The sequence below is a fragment of the Cavia porcellus genome, unplaced genomic scaffold (assembly GCF_034190915.1).
Source record: "Cavia porcellus strain 051 isolate PalLab524CR breed Dunkin Hartley unplaced genomic scaffold, mCavPor4.1 scaffold_6, whole genome shotgun sequence".
NCBI classification, from domain to species: Eukaryota; Metazoa; Chordata; class Mammalia; order Rodentia; family Caviidae; genus Cavia; species Cavia porcellus.
The window spans coordinates 41084936-41104281 of NW_026947489.1; the positions used below are offsets into that span (position 1 = coordinate 41084936).

Here is a 19346-nt window from a genome sequence, read left to right on the forward strand (position 1 = left end):
AGCTCCCAAACTTGTATTCTTCCTCTCTATCAAGGAGAGAAAGCTATAATCCCTTATCATCTATGAAAAGCTTAGGAGCTGGGAATGTAAAATAGAAAAGCTTAGAATAAAGAGAAAAACTGCTAGAGGGATCCAAAGAACAGGTTTGTAGTTCCTAAATTTTATCATTCCTGCTAATTAGTTCTGTAATATTGACTTTACAATTTTGGCACATGTATTCCCATCAACTCCCACACTATAAGCAGGCTCATTTCCAAGTTGCTACGTCTAACAGAGGCACTATAATATATTCATTTAGTTCTGCAGTATTTCCTAGTAGAATGAAATATTATCTTAACTTCTGGTAGGCTGTAAGAATATAAATAGTTTCTATTTATGATCTCAGACTTAAAAGAACTAAATTACTCCCTTTATTGGTGTGTTTATTTGTTTGCCTATTTTTGAAACAGAGTCTCGCTATGCAGTTCAGTCTAGCCTTGAACTCACAACAATCCTCCTGCCTCAGCCTCCTGAGTGCTTGGACTACAGACATGCACTACCATATCTGGCTATTGTTTTTGTTTTGTTTAGCAGTGTTAAGATTTATTCAAGAAAACAAAAATAAAGAATGAGAGAGAAAGTAGCTCTGCAGAGCAAGCTTGGACTGAGTAAATAGAAAAGAGGGAGAGAGCAAAGATAAAAGGACACACTGCATCTGGGAAAAACAGTGTGGGTTGTCATGGAAAGTTGTGCAAGCCTATTGGGTTTGGGGGGGCTGTTATTACTTTGTTTTTTGAGGCATGGATTTACTATACAGTTAAGGCTGACCTTGAGCTTGCAACTACAGTCGCAGTTTCCCAAGTACTGGGATTACAGGCAACCTTATTTTGTCATTGCTGTTATTTTTGGCTTTTTGGGACAAGATCTCACTATGGATTTCAGCTGGCCTTGTACTTACTATGGAGCCCAAGCTGGCCTCAAACTAAGGCAATCCCACCTACATCCAACAAGATTACCATTTCTGAAGGGGAAGTAAGTTTCTCTGCCTCTGAATTTGGGCTGATTTTATTCCCTTTGTTTTGGGTTTTAATTTTGTAATTTAGTGTAAGGAAGAAGAAAGAACACTTTACTAGGAAGTAGAATAACTAGATGGTGTCCCATAGTGATTTAATACTGTAGGTTTCTGTCTCCAAATCTCACTTCAGGTGACCAGAACCAAAACTAGAAGTTTCAAAGGTATCTTATATCTACATAGTACGGAGGCTATAGTAAGTGTAAACTTTGCCACATGCTCAGTCCTTCAGTCAGAAGCAGGGAGAGCAAAAATAAATAAATAAATAAAAATTAAAAAAAGAAGCAGGGAGAGCAAAGAGGCATGATGTTATTTACATTTTCTAGTATACTACCTAGATTTGTTTCAAGTTCCTGGTTCATTTTGGAAAGAAGTTTGGTGGAAATTTTTAGACTAACTACAAGTTAGGCAGACTTTTGACTTACAGTTATCACTTATTTAGCATTTTGCTAAGGTCTATATATGAGTAAAGGTCATAATTTTTTTCTTCCATAAAGGAGGAAAACATTATTTTCTCATTATAGGTGTTTGAAAAACTCCGACTTTTCAATTCAGAGTACCAGCCTGAGAAGATTCTAATGCCAATGAATTCTCAACTCAAACTCTACACTAACAGGTAAGAGAAAAGGAAAAGAAGGGCCAGGTTCTAACTTTACATATTTTCAGCAGAAAAAAAAAATTACATGTGGAGTCATGCACAGTTGTACATGTCTATAATCCCAGCTGCTTGGGAGACTGAGGCAGAAGGGTCACAAGTTCAAGGCCAACTTGGGCAATTTAGTGAGACCCTACCTCAAATTTTTAAAAAATGAAGTCAATATAGCTTAATGATCAAGTGCTTGCCTCATATGGAAGGCCCTGGGTTCCATATTTCCAATAACACAAAGAAAAACATTGCCCATGGAAAGAACCATCCTTCCCTTTCTTTAGTTGTAGACAAATAGTTCACGTAACGTAATACCTTTTTTTCAGCCCCATAAAAGGGGCTGAACACATGTAGGTCTTCCTACATGTAGGCAAGTGCTGTACCACTGAGCCACAACCCTCACCCAAAACTAACCATTTCAAAATGCAAATTCTAGGGCAGTATTGCATAACTGTCACCTCTGTGTAACTGATTTTTTTTGGTTTGATTTTGATTTTGGCGTTGGTTCTGAGGCTTGAACCCACAGCCTCACACTGAACTGCATTCCAACACTTCCTTATTTTTCATTTTGAAACAGAGTCTCTCTGAGTTACTAAGTTATACAGACTAGGCTGAAACTTGTGGTCCTCCTGGCTAGCCTGGCTCAGCCTCCAAGAGTGCTAGGATTACAGGTGTGCACTGCCACTCCTGGTTTGTATTTTCTTCACCACCAAAGGAGACTCCATACCCATTAAGCAATCACTCCTCATTCTCCCTTCCTCCCAGCCCTTACCAAACACTGACTGCTTTCTGTCTTTATAGTATTAACGCTTCTGGATATTTTATAGAAATAGAATCCTAGGATAGCAACTGTTTTATTTTATTTATTTAGTTAGTTAGTTAATTTGGTACTGGGGATTGAACTCACAACCTTGCATTTGCCAAGCAGGCTCTTATGCCACTGAGCTAAACCCCCAGCAATGGTTTGTGTTTTCTTCTTTCATTTGTGTGTAGCATCTATCAAAATTTCATTCCTTTTAATGATCAATAATTTTCCATTACAGATATATGAAAAAACTACCTTCTGTTTGCCCATTGATGGGCAGTTAGGTGACTTTTACTCTTGGCAAGGGTTAAACACAGGGTCTAGATAGGTACCCCAGGCTGGCCTTAAACTTGTGATCCTCCTGACTTAGCAAGAGGCCTGCTGGGTTTTAATGTGAAGCACTATGACTGACCTTATTTTTACTTTTTTACTATTATAAATGTTCACATACAAACATTTGCTTGAGGGGCTGAGGATTTAGCTCAGTGTCATAAGCACCTGCCTGGCAAGCGCTAGGTCATGAGTTCGATCCCTGGTACCAAAAAAAAAACCAACAAAAAACAAATGAACAAAAAAACCCCAAATATTTGTTTGAATACTTGTTTTCAAAGTTCAAGTTTCAAGTTGGGTGAATTAATTTTTCCTTTTTTTGTTTTTCCGGTACTGCGGACTGAACTCATAACCTCACACTTGCCAGGCAGGTGCTTATACTGCTGAGCCAAATCCCCAGCGGGGTGAATAAATTTTTAACGAAAATATATGTCTTACTTTTCTCTCATTGCTAGGACAAAATACCTGACACCCAAAAGTAAAGAAGGAAAGGTTTATGTAGCTTACAGTTTGTGGGGGTTTCAGTCCATAATCAACTTGCTCCAAGGCAAGGAGGCATGGCACAGGGGCAACAGTTCAAGGTGCAGAAGACAACAAAAGCAGTGAGAGCAAAAGCGGGCAGAACAAAGCCTCTTTTCCTCCCTTACATTTTAAGCAGGCTCTACCCCCTAGTGCAGGTGTAGCACTCATACCATCTCCTTCCCCTCCTCTTGAATAGGATGAAGATGTTTACAAACATCCTGGCTCTCTGCTGAGTCACTTAGTTAAACTAAACTCCTCAAGTTGATACAATGTATCAATCATCACAATATGTAATAGGATTTACATTTTTTCCTCAATACTGAGCATTGTACACAAACCCTCCTGTAATGCTAAACAAGCACTGTACCACTGAGCTACATCATTTGGCCTGGATTTGAGTTTTTAAAAGATAAACATGCCAAAGCTGGTGGTAGATGCCTATAATCCCAGCTACTTGGGAAGCAGAGGCAGGAGGATCACAATTTTCAGTCCAAACCTAGGCAATTTAGTAAGACCCTGTTTCAAAGAAAAAGTTAAAAAGGTCTTGGGAAATAGTGAAATGCAGCCATGGTGGTACATGCCTATGATCCCAGCACTCAGTAGCCCGAGGCAGGAGGATCTCCATGAGTTTAATGCCAGCCTGGGCTACATAGTTCAAGGTCAGCCTGAACTACAAAGTGAGACCCTATCTAAAAAAACAAATAATGGCCAAGCCTGGTGGTACACACCTATAATACCACCATTTAGGAGACTGCCGTAGGCCAGCCTGGGCTATATAGTGAGACCCTATCTTGAAAACAAATAAATAAAATTTTAAAAATAAAAATTAAAAAGGGAGTAGTGGGCTCAAGTGATATAGCTCAGTAGTAGACAGGCCTTGGATTCAATCCCCACTTACAGAAAAACAAAGAGAAAAGAAAAGGAAATAATATATGAGCATGATTAAAGAGAGACTTTTGCCAGACTTGGTGCAGCACAGCTGTAATGCCAGCACTTGGGAGGCTGAGCCAGGTGGACCTCAAGGTCCACCAGCTTGAGCTATATAATGAGTTCAAGGCCAGCCTAGACTACAAGACTTTGTCTAAAAAATAAAAACAACCCTCCCCCCAAAAAAGGGCAGACTTTTCCCTGAGGAATAAATAAGCACACAATGTAGAGAAAGAATGCCAAGTAGTTTCCTAAAGGACGGACTCAAGTAGTGGTTCTGGAAATCTTCCCTTCCTTCCCTCTGGCCAGAAAGAGTCCTTAAGAGTCTCTCTTACCCTGTTTGGCTTCTAGAGAGGGAGCAGCCTTAGTGAACACTCGAATTCTCAAGTGTCTTCCTAATTCTTCCGTTATTGAGGAGGATGGCACAGGACTCCTGAAAGCTGGCTCCATTGCAGGTACTGCGGTGCTGGAAGTCACTTCTGTAGAACCTTTCGGACTGAACCAGACAACCATAACTGGGGTCCAGGTAAGTTGAGGCACTCAAGAAAAACAAAATGAGCTGGACACCATGGTGCCCACCTCTAATACCTGCACTTGAGAGACTGAGGTAGAAGGATCACTGTGGATTCAAGGTCAAACTGGACTCCATTGTGAGTTCAAAGCCAACCTGAACTACATAGTGAAAACATGTTTCAAGAAAGAAAAAAAAAAAAAAGACAAAGAAGAAAAGAAAGAAAGGGTCTGGAGGGATGGCTTGACTAGTAGGTATGAAGCCCTAGGTGCTATCCTCAGTATGAAAACAAATGAATAAACAAATAAAAGGAATACTGTGGCTTTAAAAGACAAATTTCCTTTTTTTAAGAACTAGGAGGGAGGGGCTGGGGATTTAGCTCAGTAGGCTTAAGCATCTGCCTTGCAAGCATGGTCGTGAAGTCAATCCCCAGTACTGATTAAAACAAAAAAAAGAAGTAGGAGGGAAAAAAAGACCTAGAAAGTTTGCTAGCTGGGTGTGGTGGTTACAGTTGTAATCCCAGCATTCAAGAGCCTCATGCAAGAGGACTGCCACAGCCAAACCTGTACTATAATCATGAGTTTAAGACCAGCCTGAACTACATAGTGAGACGCTGTCTTAAAAAACCTAAAAAGACGGGGCTGGGGATTTAGCTCCTGCATAAGCACCTGCCTTGCAAGTGGGCAGTCGTGAGTTCAATCCCTGGTACCGATAAAAACGAAAAAGACCAAAAAAAAAAAAACCTAAAAAGAAAAACAAACCAAGGGGTTAGGGAACTAGAAACAGCTACAGATGCCAGAAATGAACCTCAAGAGAAGCCAGGCCTGCTGTGGTTGTAAATCATCAAGTTTTTTAAAAAGCCAAATCAAAATGTACGTTAGAGCCTTTTATAATAAAAGATATTAGCCTCAAATTGATATAGTTGTCTTCTAAGCAACTTTGACTAACGAGTTTGTGTATAAAAATAAAAGGGTTGTGTAGAAAAATAAAAATTAAGGGTGTGTGGGAGGAGTATAGAACTATTGCTGTGAAAATCTGATTTTGATATAGACTTAAAATTTTAGCATTAGAAATAGTCTTGTGTTTTGGTCTTTTGACTAAGATCAAATAAAGAAGAGGCCTCAGAGGTGAATTGGTTAAATGCATGTGGAAAAATGTTAGTCATTAAATGTCCACCCTCTTCCAGCCACTATCTGGGTCCTTTTATGTATATTATCTCTTTTAACTACCATAAAACCACCCAGGTAGATGTTATTATCCCTGGTTAACTGATAAGACACCTGGGACTCACTACTTGAGGCTGCACAGTGCTGCGGTTGGTTGCGCACAGCCAGGCTGACACTGATGCATCCCCTCTGCAGAAGCAGATCTTGTCTCCACAGGTGGCCCCCGTGAAGTACCTGCAGGTGAGCAGCCAGCCCAAGCTGTACACAGCCTCAGGAAGGACCCTGTCAGCCTTTCCCGTGGGCATGGTTCTTACCTTCATTGTTCACTTTTACAACAGCATGGGAGAGAAATTCCATACCCACAACACTCAACTTTATCTGTCTCTAAACAGGTATGATGTAGAAGTCAAAGCAATGTTTCTGCTATGTGTGGTGCACTTCTGGCATTCCAGCACTAGGGCAGGCTGAAGCAAGAGGACTGCGTGTTTGAACCTAGGCTGGCAACTTAGCAACATATCTCAAAATAAAAAAGAACTAATATCGCTCAATGGAAAGGCCTTGGGTTCATTTCCTAATCCCAAGGTGGTGGGAAGATTGTTGACACTGTGGTAGAAACCTTACATATTAAGGTAGCAGCTCCAATAACTTCTTTCACATTCAGAATTTGGAATCTTTATTTCTCTTTTTAGGATCAAAAACAGGCTGGGGGTCAGGCTTGGGACACAGGCCTGTAAGCCCAGCAATTGGGAGGCATAAGCTGGAGGGTCACTGTGGCTTAGTTCAAGGCTAGCCAGGGCTACACAGTGAGTTCAAGGCCTGCCTGGCTAAGCTACATAGCAAAACTCAATCTTAAAAAGACCCAAAAAAAAAAAAAAAAAAGAGCTGGGGATATAGCTCAGCAGCATAGCACCTGCCTGGAAAGTGCAAGATCATGAATTTGATCCCTAGTACCAAAAAAATAATCAGGCTGGGGATATAGCTCAGTGGCAGAGCATTTGCCTAGTATGCATAAGCCCTGAGTTTGATTCCCAGTATCATATAAAAAGTAAAATAATACAATATAAAAGATCAGGTTTAAAGAATGGTCTAGGGGTTGGGGATTTAGCTCAGCGGCATAAGCGCCTGCCTTGCAAGCATGTGGTCGTGAGTTAGATCCCGGGTACTGATAAAAAGAAAAAAAAAAGAATGGTCTAGTTATCAATAAAAATTTCAACTGGGCATGGTGGCACACACATGTAATCTCAGCACTTGGGATCTGAAGCAGCCTGGGCTTCATAGTGAGTGAGTGAGTGCAAGACTGGTCTGAACTACATGGTAGACCCTGTCTCAAAAAACAAACAACAGTGACAACAAGAAAGAAAGAAAGAAAGAAAGATGGATTTTGGTAGATTTTGAATCTGTCAAGGCTTAATTCATAGAAAAAAAAAACAAACTAAATAGAATAATTTTTTTTCTTTTGGGGTTTTTTTTTTGCTTGTTTTGGTTTTGAGTGCTTTGGGTTTTGGTGATAGGATCTTTAATATAGTTTAGGCTGGCCTCAAACACACCAAGTAGTCCAGACTGGCCTCCAGCTCATAGCAACTTTCTTGCCTCTCACTCCTGAATGCTAGGATTACAGGCATGCACCATCATGCCAGCTGTAAATACAGTGGTAAAGCTGTATTAAAAAAGCTTTATTGGAGAAACAATTTTAAAGCCTTAATGTTGAAAACTCACCTCTGTTGTTCTCATCAGAGTAGAGGGGTACTTGGGAGGCTGAGGCAGGATGATTATAACTTTAGATATAAAGTTATAAACAAAACAAGCAAACTGATAGGTTTTTCCTTAGGCAGTAGAAAAGCAACAGCAGAGAAATGAAACAAAGGAAAAGGCCTTTATTGCAGGAGTGGGAGGGCTATAGTAGAGTACAAGGTGCCCTCAGGGCAAACAAAGGAACTGGGAGCTTTTATTCAGTTTGACAGGGGTGGAGTGGGAAGGGCTGGCAGAATGGCGCATTGACAGCCGATTGGAAGAATGATGGCACGTGGGAAAAGCAGAGTTGAATTTTCAGGTTTGCAAGAACACAGAAGTCAGGGTGAAGGGAGACGCTGTCCACTTTAGGGAGGCATCACCCTGAACCTGTAAGAACTGCACATGGGCGGAACCCATCACAAACAGAAACACCAAGAGACAAAAGGCTTACTGGAAACCAGGTGTAGTGGTGCATACCTGGGGGACTGCAAGACTATGCTGGCAAACTTAGACCCAGTCTCAAAATTAAAAATAAAAGAAGATATAGGTTAATGGTTAAGATCCTCTGATTGAATCCCCAGTATACACATAGATACACATAATATGCACACATGTCAAATCACTTAATGAGTTGAATTTAAATTTCTACAGAAAGGGTTGAGGCTCGGGCATAGCAACGCATGCCTATAGTCTGCAGTACCTAGCAAGACACTGACTCAAACAAACAGCTGGGCATAATGGCCTGTAATCCCAGCACCCAGGAGGCTGAGGCAAGGATCTACTGGAGTTCCAAGTCAGCCTGAACTACAGAGAAACCCTGTCTCAAAACAAAACAGAACAAATCCATAGGCTGGGATGCAGCTCAGTGCTGCAGTCCTTGCCTAGAATCTAGCATGCACAAGGCCCTGGGTCCAAAATAAAAACAAAAGTAGGAAACTGAGGATATTGAGTATATAGCTCAGTGTGAAGACTCTGGATTCAATCCCCAGGAACAACAACAACAAAAATATATCATTGGGGGGAGGGTTTAAAAATATATATATATATCATTACAAAATTAAAAAGCACTGGAAGCCAGACATGATAGCATATACCAATAATCACATACCTATAATTGCAGCATTCTGGCAGGCTGAAGCAGGAGGATTGCAAGTTCCAGCCCAGCCTGAGTAACACAGTGACATAATGAGATTGTCTCACAAGAAAAAATAAAAAGGGCTGGGATAGTAGCTCAGTGCTGCAGAGGTCTGGGTTCAACCCCCAGTGCTCCCCACCCACCCACATACACACACAGGAAAGAAAGAAAAAAAATTGAGTGAGTACTGTGCATATGAAACTACAGGACTAATCCTGGGCCTATAGTTAGTTGCCTACTCTTAGTTGAAGAATTCCTTCTGAGCTTTTGAGATGTTGAAAAGATTACGCTGTATTAGGGTCTCTCCCCTGCCCTTTAAAAGAACGATGTCCTATCAATTATCTGTTTTTAGAGATTTGTATGTATGTGGTCCTGGGAATCAAACACAAGGACTTGTTGGTGCTAAGCAAGCATTCTGCCATGGAGCTTCATCTGTAGCCATGCTTTTCAGAGATTTCTGCCTTTCATATCTACTTTCAGAGACGACTTGCTGCTTATTGGACCAGGGAGTAGGAACTATACTTACACGGCCCAGGCCATGAGCAGAGGAGTGACACTTGTGGGGCTCTGGGACCAGCAGCATCCGGGCATGGCCGATTACATCCCTGTGGCTGTGGAGTATGCCATCGAGCCAGACACCACGCTGACCTTTGTTGGAGATGTCATCTGCTTTAGCACGCATCTTGTCAGCCAGCAGGGTTTGTATACCTTCCCTTTTCTTACCCACAACTGAAACGTTCTGAGGATTTGAAAGCAACTAATCCTTTTTCCTTCTTTTCTCACTTTTTAAAATTTTTGCCTTCTTTCTTTTCCCACTCTTATTCCCCTCCCCATGTGAATATTTTCTTCCAATTTCACACACCTAATACATATTTTGGTCCTTATACTTTCAGTTCATTATACCAGGGAAGCAATGCGGTATTTACATGTTTGTCTGATTTATTTCACTTAAGAGTATGATCTCAAGGTGCATCCGTTTACCTAAGATGGTCTCAAGCTTATCCTTCTTTATGGTAGAGTAGTATTCCTTTTTTTTTTTTTTTTTAAATCTTCTTTATCCATTTACCAGTTGGTGGGTATTTGGTCTGTTACTAAGATTTTGCTATTTTAAGTTGTGCTGCTATAAACATGGGTGTGTGTATATATTGCCATGGTATGGTGCTTTTAATTTTTTGGGAAGATACCAAGGAGAATAGCTGGGTCAAATGGGACCTCTAGTATTATTTTTTTGAGGAATCTTCACACTGATTTTTTTTCCACAGTGGTTTCACCAGTCTATACTCTGACCAACAGTGAAGAAGTTCCCACAGTCCCACCAACCTTTGTTATTGGTTGATTTCTTGATAATAGTAATTTTTTCTTGAGTGAGAATCTCAGAGTTGTTCTGATTTGCATTTCTTGAATAACTAATGATGCTGAACATTTTTTCATGCATTTATTTGCAGTTTCTGTTTTTTAATCTGGGAAGTATCTACTCATTGCAGATGCCCATTTTTTAATTAGGTCTTTAATTTAAGGGAGTCTAATTTTTTTTTAAGTTCTTCAGATGTTCTTGACAGTAATTCTTTGTCTGAGGAACAGGTGGCAAACATTTTTTTCTCACACTGAGGATTGTTTCTTCACTCTGTTGGTGAAAAGTTTTTTCTCTTGCTGTGAAAAATCCTTTTAAGGTGGGGGAGGAAAAAGCTATTTAATAAGATGAAATTCTAGTTGTTGATTTTTTGTAATAGTTCCTGTGTGATCAAGGTTTTGTTCATAAATTCTTTGCCTACACCAATGTCTTCAACAGTTCTACCTATTCTATTTTCCAGCAGATTTAATGTTTCCATTTTAGTATTTAGATCTTTAATCCATTTTAACTTTAGTTTGATGAAGGGTGAAATACATAGGTCCACTTTTATTCTTCAGATGTGCAAAGCCAGTTTTTCCAGCACCCTTTATTAAGAAGTCTATCTTCCAGTGAAGGTGTTTGGTACCTTTGTCAAAGATAAGGTGGCTTAGTGTGTCTGGAGTTATTCCTGCATCTTCTGCTGTGTTCCATTGGCCCTTGGGTTTGTTTTATTGCTAACACAGTGCTGTTTCTATCACAGTAGCTTTATAGCATAATTTCAAGTCAGGGGTTATGATGCCCCCTACCTTGCCTTTATTGTCCAGAATTGCCTTTGCGATTTTAGGTCTCTTCTGTTTCCAAATGAATTTAAGGATTATTTTCTCTAATTCTGTGAGATATGAAACTGCAATTTTAACTGAAATTGCATTAAATCTTTATAACAATTTTGGAAGTATGGCCATTTTTACTGTATTAGTCCTTCCTACTTAAGAACAAGGGACATCTTTCCATTTTCTGATACCCTCTTCAATATCCTTTTTTAGAGTACTGTAGTTTTCAGTGTAGAGGTCTTTTACGTCCTTTGTTAGACTGATTCATGAATGTTTTATGTTTTTAGATGCTATTATGAAAGGTGTTATCTCCCTAATTTCTCTCTCAATGAGGTTGTTATTCATATTCAGGAATGCTATTGATTTTGAATGCTGACTTTGTATCCAGCTATACTACTAAATTTGCTTATTAAATCTAGAAGTCTTGCTGGGCATGGTGGCTCACACCTGTAATCCGAGCACTCAGGAGGCTTGAGGTGGGAGGATTGTTGCGAGTTCGAGACCAGCAGACTGCAAAGTGAGCTCAAGGCCAGCCTGAACTGCATAGCGAGACCCCGTCTCAAAAAAGACTATATATATATATATATATATAATCTAGAAGTCTTGGTGGCATTTTTGGGGTCTTCTATGTAGAGTATCATATTATCTCAAATAATGATAATTTAACTTCTTCCTTTGCTATTTCCTTTCCTTCTTCCATTGCTATTCATTTTATTTCTTTCTCTTGTCTAATTGCTCTGGCTAAAGTTTCCAGAACTATATTGAATAACAGTGGTGACAGTGGACATCCTTGCCTTGTTCCTGATTTTAAAGTGAAAGCTTTCAGTTTTTGTCCATTTAGTATGGTGTTGGCTGTTGGTTTGTCATAGATGGTTTCAATCAGATTGTTCCTCAGGTGTTATTTATCATGCAAGTATCTTATTTATACATCAATTTTGAAAGATAGTTTTTTAGGGAACATCAATCTGGGTTGCAAGTTGTTTTCCATTAGAATTTGAAATACTTCAAGCTCTCCTTGACTTGAAAGTTTGTGCTGAGAAGTCAACTGTGATTCTAATGGGCCTTCCTTTATAGGCTATTTGTTTCTTTTCATTAACAGCTTTTAATATTCTATTCTTGTGTTGAAGTTCTGGAATCTTGATTATGATATGACTGGCTGTAGAATTTGTTTTTGATCATGGCTAATTGTTTTTTTTGGTTTTTTTTGGTCTTCTTCCTTTTAATCGATACCGGGGACTGAACTCACGACTGTCTGCTTGCAAGGCAGGCACTTATGCCACTGAGCTAAATTCCCAGCCCTGCTAATTGGGTTTTGAGTTTGTTGCAAGGTCCTATCTCTTCAATTTGTTGGGGTTGAGAAGTTGCTGCCTGCTTAGCCCAGCCCCTGGTTCTTTGGCACTGGTCTACAATATTTTCTATGACCTTTAGGCAATATGAGTCTTGGTATACCAGGAAAAACAGCTAGTTAGAACCATGATGTCACTTTGGCTAAAGTGGTAAAAATCAGCAATAGCAATACCATGAAACACAATTTAGAAAATTACAAATGGAGGCCAGGGATTTAGCTCAGTGGCACAAGCACCTGCCTGGACAGTGCAAGGTCATGAGTTTGATCTCTAGTATCAAAAAAAAGAAAGATGACAAATAGAGGTAACCATTAATTTGCCACCTTTAACCACATGAACTAGATTTGTGGTGATATAATAAAATCTAAAGCAAAAAAGAAAAAAAATATTTTTGGTCTTTTTGAGACAGCATCTCACTATGCAGTTTAGGTTAGCCTCAGGCTCAATTTGTAGCCCAGGCTAGTCTCGAATTTGCAACAATCATCCTGCCTCAGCCTCCTGTGTAGTGGGATTATAGAGTGCGCCACCACACCTGGCTCAAAACAGAAAATTGTATGCAGTAAATATGCCAATTTTACCCTCAAGGGAAAAAATTTAAAGGGGTTAGAGGAAAAAATAGAGAAATAGAAGAGGAAGAAATTAGAAGCAAGGCTAGAGGACAAAGGAGGGTCACATAAACTTTGGGAAACTGGTGCAAAAGAGAGAAGGAAGAAATAAAACAAAATACAAAACAGAACAACCATGAAGAAACTAGAAACCATGTTCACTCTCATGTACAAACCAGATCAAATAATGAAAGAGAAAAAAAACAAAACAGAGTAACACAAGAAAAGAGAAAGAAAGAGAGAAAAAGATGTCTACTTTCCGTTTGTTTCTGCTGTCATTGCCAGACAATGAATGGAGTCAGGCTCCAGAGCCATGCTGATTTATACCAGGCAGGCCAGCAGGAGCTGTGTGGCAGGGTGGTGCATAATCTCCGTGAGCCTGCACCCTTGTTTCCCTGGAAGTTCAGCCTGATTTCTGGCTGTGAGGCTGGTACCAGACCTGTTCAGTCTGCTGCTGTCAGCGTAACTTCTGGGGGCTTGAACTCAGCGCTGGGAGCCACTAGATGAACCCAGCATTGTTCTGAATGCTGAACACAATTGGCCCTTTCCCAAGATGGCGCCAACCAATCATCCTCTCCCTCGGGATGTCCAGTCCTGCTGCAGTCACCCCCAACTAGTGCTGTCCTCCACGTACACTGTTTCCTTCTATTGCTGCATTTCTCCGTTGAGGCTTCTGGTGTTGCCCCCAGTCGCTCTGTGTCCACAGGCTTGAACCACTCCTCCCATGCAGAGTTCCGATTCAGGAAGAAAGCTTCTCTGCTGCCTCCTCCTTCTTCCCTGGAGTTTCTCTCCTCACTCTCTCCATAGGATTCAGTTCTTACTTCAGATCCTTCCTGGATCCAGGGGACCCACTTTCCTCCTTCTCTTCCTTGAGTTGCTACACTTCAGTGTCCAGAATGCAACTCTCAGAGAGGCCCTTTCTCTGCCGCTTACCATTCCACCATCTTCCTGGACATCCTTGAAAGCAATTAATCCTTTAGAATATTTATTCCCAAATTATCTAATGTCTGAGGACTCTTCTGAGGAATAAGACACTTTGGAGTGTTTATTTGTTAACTGGTAATTCTCAGTTTGATGGACCCTTCTCTTGGTAGTCAGCCAATCAGATGCCAGCCAGTATACTTAACAAGGGCAAACTTTACACATAGCCTGTGTCATACAGTGTGTATCATATAATGGATTACAGTGCCAGCTTTCTGAAGTACAGTAACTGCTAACCTGAAGGAAGAAAAGGGTAATAAAGGAGGCTGGGGATTTAGCTCAGCAGTGTAAGCGCCTGCCTGGCAAGTGCAAGGTCATGAGTTCAATCCTCAGTACCAAAAAAAAGAAAAAAGAAAGAAAGAAAAGGGCAATAGAGATTTAATTATAGGAACCAATTTTGAATATGCCGTGCTGTGGACCACATCTGAAGGGCTAACTCCTAATGTATCATCCCTATAATAGATTTTGCCTCTACTGGTCTACACTGTATTCTTGATCAATCAAGTACTCTGTTCTAAGAAGTACTATTGCATTCAGAAAAACCATAGTGAATCAGTCTTTGGCTTGGACACGTGAACTCTGGACTTGCAGCTAGCCCACCATGCACATTACCGTCATCCTGACAAGTATGGTCAGGTGTTGTGTGGCTTTGGCTTACAAACTCTTCTGGGAATTATGGGTAAAGTGCTGAAATATAGTGCTGGGCCTGATTTTACAGTTACGTATTTTGGACATGATATAAAAGTGTCTCTATTTGCCTAAGATCAGATTCCTCAATTCTATAACAATCAACTTGCAAGCATTCATTATTAAGGATGCCCTGATTGGTAATCAGTAATTAGTAATCAATCTAACCTAATCTTTTGCATTTGTTTGCCACCTTGAGCTTGAGGACAAAATAAGTAAATCCTTCTGCTGCCAGTTATCACTTTCCGGTTGGCAAGAATCTGTAGCTAAAGCATATTCATCCTTATACCAAATCTAACAGCTTAATCAGGAAGGTGTCCTAGTATGTAAAAGAGTTTTTCTTTTTCCTAAGGAAAAGTGTTATGTTCTCTGAGTAGCCCTTCTTGTCATTCTGGAAGTCCACTGGTAGGTCTTTATTTTGCTGTTATGGTATTTTAAGGAAAAACTTCCATTCAGAAACCACTTATCCTCAAAGTTATGTGCTCTTCTTGGAAAGAAGTAGTTGCTTTATGAGGTCAGAATGGTCTTGTGTGTTCTGCTTATTTGGAGTTTAAATAAGGGCAAAATGAGCTAGGTGCGGTGGTACATGCATATAATCCCACCACTCAGGAGGCTGAGGCAGGAGGTTCACTGTGAGTTCCAGTCTACCAACCTGGGCTACACAATGAGACCCTGTCTCAAAAAAAAAAATAATAATTAAAAATATGTACATATGGCAAAGGTAGATGTGTGGTATGAAGATTGCAGCTAGGTACTTTCTTTTGACTTTTTCTAGGTGAACCTGGAATATGGATGATTTCTGATGACAATATTCTACAGACAGATATTGTCACTGGTGTTGGAGTGGCCAGGAGTCCCGGAACCACAGTGATTTTTCATGACATCCCAGGAGTAGTGAAAACATATCGAGAGGTAACTCTGATTATAGTGGGGCCAAGAGCCTGGAGTGGCTGTTTCCATACAGAAAATACCCTAAAGAGAGATGCACCTCACAAGTACAAGCCACACAGGAAGTTCATCAGAACACAGTGTTCACGATTCTTTACCAGAAGAAAGATTTCTGATTTAAGAGATCACATACATGTGCCAGATATAATGAAAGTAGCCTTTATTATATTATAAACATGTGCTAGTAAGTTAAAAATAAAAGGAGAGCTGGGTGTGGTGGTGCATGCCTGTAACTCTAGCACTCAGGAGGCTGCAGCTGGAGGATCACCATGGGTTGGAGGCCAGCCTAGAATACAAAGTGAGTTCAAGGCAAGCTTGGAATATGTAGCCTGTCTCAGAGAGAGAGGAGGGGGGAGGGGAGGGGAGGGGAGGGGAGGGGAGAAGAAAAGAAAAGAAAACGGTGAAGTGGAAAGTGTCCTAGAAGCCAAATGAAGACAGTATTGGGAGGAAAGCAGGCATTATTAACCTTGTGGAATGTTGAGGGTTTTTTTGATTTTTGGGAGATTTTTTTTGTTTGGTTGGTTGTTGATTTTTTTTGTTTTTACTTTTTTTTTTTTTTGAGATAAGGTCTTCTTATACAGTTCAGGCTGGCCTTGAACACACTTGGTAGCCCAGGTTGGCCTCAACTTAAGCAATCCTTTTGCCTCAGCCTCCTGAGTGCTGGGATTACAGGCATACACCATCACACCTGGCTGGTTTGGTTTTTTTCTTGAGACAGAGTCTTCCTACCTGGCCTTGAACTACCTATGTAGTCCATGATGGCCTTGAACTTGTAGTGATCCTCCTACCTCAGGCTCCTTAGTGCTTGGCTTACAGATGTGTACCACCATGCCTGGCTTTGTTTTTGTATTTAAGACACGGTCTGATTTAGAACAGTTTTTAAAAAGTTTAGAACAGCTTTAAACTCAGTATGTGATGCAAATTGGCCTTGAACTCAGTAATCTTCCTGCTTTAGCCTCCCAAGAGTATGGATTATCGCAGTGTACCACCTTCCTTGACTTTTTTAAATTTTATATCTCTATACATTTTATCATTTTTAATCTTCACAGGCTCACTGAAGGTACTTTTCTTTTTCATCTTTGTATTTCCAGAGGCCAGCACATCTGGCACATAACAGGCTCTAGTGAGTGCTAGTAGGGAAATACCTTCTTCTTTTTATTGAGACAAAATTTTGCTATGTATTCCAGGCTGGCCTTGAACTCAAGGCAATCCTCCTGCCTCAGCCTCCTAAATGTTGGATTACAGGTATGTGCCACCACAGTAAATTATTTTTCCACCACTTAAACTGGATTTTAAAGTTTTAGTTTTTTTTGAGGCAGGGTCTCACTGTGTAATTGGGGCTGGCCTTGTGATCCTTCTGTCTCAGCATGCCAAATGCTGAGATGACAGGTGTGTACCACACCAACTCACAGTTCTTGGAAATTAAAAAAAAAAATGGCCAAGCATGGTGGTCCACTTGAGAAACTGAGGCAAAAGGATCGCCATAAGTTCAAGGCCAGCTTGTGTTATATAGTGAGTTCAAGCCAGTCCCAACTATGCAGTAAGATCCTGTCTCAAAAACTAGAAAAAAAAATAAAAAAAGAAAGTTAAAATTATTTTCAGTGACTTTTTTTCCCCCTCCTGCTACTGGGACTGGAACTGAGGGATATTCTACCACGTCCACATCCCCAGCACTTTTTTTTTTTTTTTTTTTTTTTGAGACAGGGCCTTACTGAATTGCCCTGCAGGTGTGTGCCATTGTGCTGGGTTTCAGGAAGTTTAAAATAGGGAGTCATAGTGTTATCTGGTAGCTTGTTTCTAAGAAGTGACTTGGTGACTTAATGTCACCAAGTTTTAGATAGCTTGTCTCTTCCTGGAGTTGGATTCCAGATTCTTCTCACCTCAAATAAAGAATTGAACAAAACAAGCAAAAAGTAGTGGTAAAGTTTATTCAAGAAAGCAAAAATGAACAGTGAAGAAAGTAGCTCTAGCCGGGCATGGTGACCACAGGGCTGAGGCAGGAGGATCATTGCGAGCCCAAGGCCAGCCTGAACTGCATAGAGAGACCCTGTCTCCAAAAAAAAGAAAGTAGCTCTATAGAGCAAGTCTGGACTGAATAACTAGAAAAGAGAGAGCAAAGATAAAAACACACGCTGTGTCTAGGAAACACAGCACAGGCTATCACAGAAAGTTATGACAACAAAACTTCTGTGGCATGGATGTATCCTTCTAAGCTATCCATATCTCAAGGAAACCAACAGAACTTCTACTTAGGGGTCCTGAGAGGCGGTGCTGAAATCTCCACCTCAGGCTGCGGTCCTGTCCAGGCCATCCTACTGAAGACCTGCTGCAGTTCTCGGGCGAAGTCCATGGTCAGGGCTCTGGGAATGTTCTGCATCCAAGATCTTGTGGTCAACAGGCCATACCTATGTCCCCAGCCAGTGTTTGCCAAGCCTTAATCTTCTACCTCAACGGGAAGGTATGACTGAACAAAAATTTCTTTCTAGATGAAACATTTTCTTTTCAGGCTGAGGCAGGAGGATCACCGCAAGGTCAAGGGCAGCCTCAGCCACACAGTGAGTTCAACACCAGCCTGTGTACTACATAGTAAAACCTATCTCAAAAAAAAAAAGTTTCTTTTCAAAGGAAAACAAGTTTTGTGGTTCTCAGAGATGTAATTACTAAAAAGTCAGGTTGTATTTGTGTGAAAGATTGTTTTTGGTTAAATAAATTATGAAGGGTAGAAAGGAAGGGAACCAGGTCTTCTCTGGAGCACAGAGACAGCTTTCCTTTGGTTGGTGACAGGTGACAGTCAAGGCATCGTCAAGATTAACATTCACATATGACCTCAAGACTTCTCTCACCAATAGCCCCAACTCAACTGTCTTCAAACTCTTCATCACGACTGGCAGAAATGATGTCAACATGAAAGGCAAGGACTTGCTGTGGGTCTGGGCAGTTGTGTCCCTTTCCCATCTTCCCTGAATTCTCTTCCATGCTAGGCTTCCTTTCCTTTTTCTTGCTCTGTTTCCCAGGCTGACCTTAAACCTGTGATCTTCTTGCCTAGCCTCTGAGTAGCTGGAATTGCAGGTGTACAACACCATGTATGGCTTGTTTTATTTCTAAATTGACTCCATCATAACAAATAAATCATGGAGGCGTGTGAGGCTTCATGCATGTGTGTTTGTGTGTGTCTGTGTGGTAGTACTGGGATGAAACAGGGATTTGCACATGTAAATCATTCTACCCCTGAACTGCAATCCCAGCCTGGATTAAATATTCTCATTGCTTCTGATTTTTTGGTGGTTGTAGGGATTGAACGCTGACTCTTCACACTGAGTTACAGCTTCAATCATCTTTATATTTTTACTCTGAGATAAGATCTTGGTAAATTGCTGAGTTGCCCTAGCTGTGCTAAAATTTGCAATTCTCCTGCCTCAGATTCCCAGAGTGCTGAGATTACAGGTGTGCACCACCACACTCAGCTTGCATGTTTTTCTGCATATAGTGGTCTCTCCTTTTAGAAATTCTTAAGAACAGTCATTTACTGCTTTTCTGTTTTTTAGGCTCTTGTACCCAAAATCAGATCTTGGCCATTACACAAGTCCTTTCTCCAGAGACCCTTGTGATGTGCCATGTACAGTTCAGTAATACTCTGCTAAACATTCCAGCAAGTAAAGTCTTCCACATCCGTTCAGATTTCAGTGTGGAGAAAGGTAGGGTCCACCAGTTGAATAAAGTTTTCCCTTCTGCTTTACCATTCATACTACTGTCAATTTCTCATTGGATTGTATGTATACTTCCAGTTTTGTCTGA

At 40.6% G+C, this 19346-nt stretch overlaps 1 protein-coding gene across 2 annotated transcripts in view; it reads left to right on the plus strand.

Annotated features, from left to right (window-relative positions):
• Nup210l (nucleoporin 210 like) overlaps nucleotides 1-19346 on the plus strand; it is a 128019-nt gene that overhangs the window by 98622 nt on the left and 10051 nt on the right. For both annotated transcript variants that reach the window (XM_063250482.1, XM_063250480.1), the window contains 7 exons: nucleotides 1576-1667; nucleotides 4633-4807; nucleotides 6175-6350; nucleotides 9305-9522; nucleotides 15379-15515; nucleotides 18336-18462; nucleotides 19097-19246. In XM_063250482.1, the coding sequence (XP_063106552.1) occupies nucleotides 1576-1667; nucleotides 4633-4807; nucleotides 6175-6350; nucleotides 9305-9522; nucleotides 15379-15515; nucleotides 18336-18462; nucleotides 19097-19246 (1075 nt within the window). The remainder of the gene's footprint in view (nucleotides 1-1575; nucleotides 1668-4632; nucleotides 4808-6174; nucleotides 6351-9304; nucleotides 9523-15378; nucleotides 15516-18335; nucleotides 18463-19096; nucleotides 19247-19346) is intronic.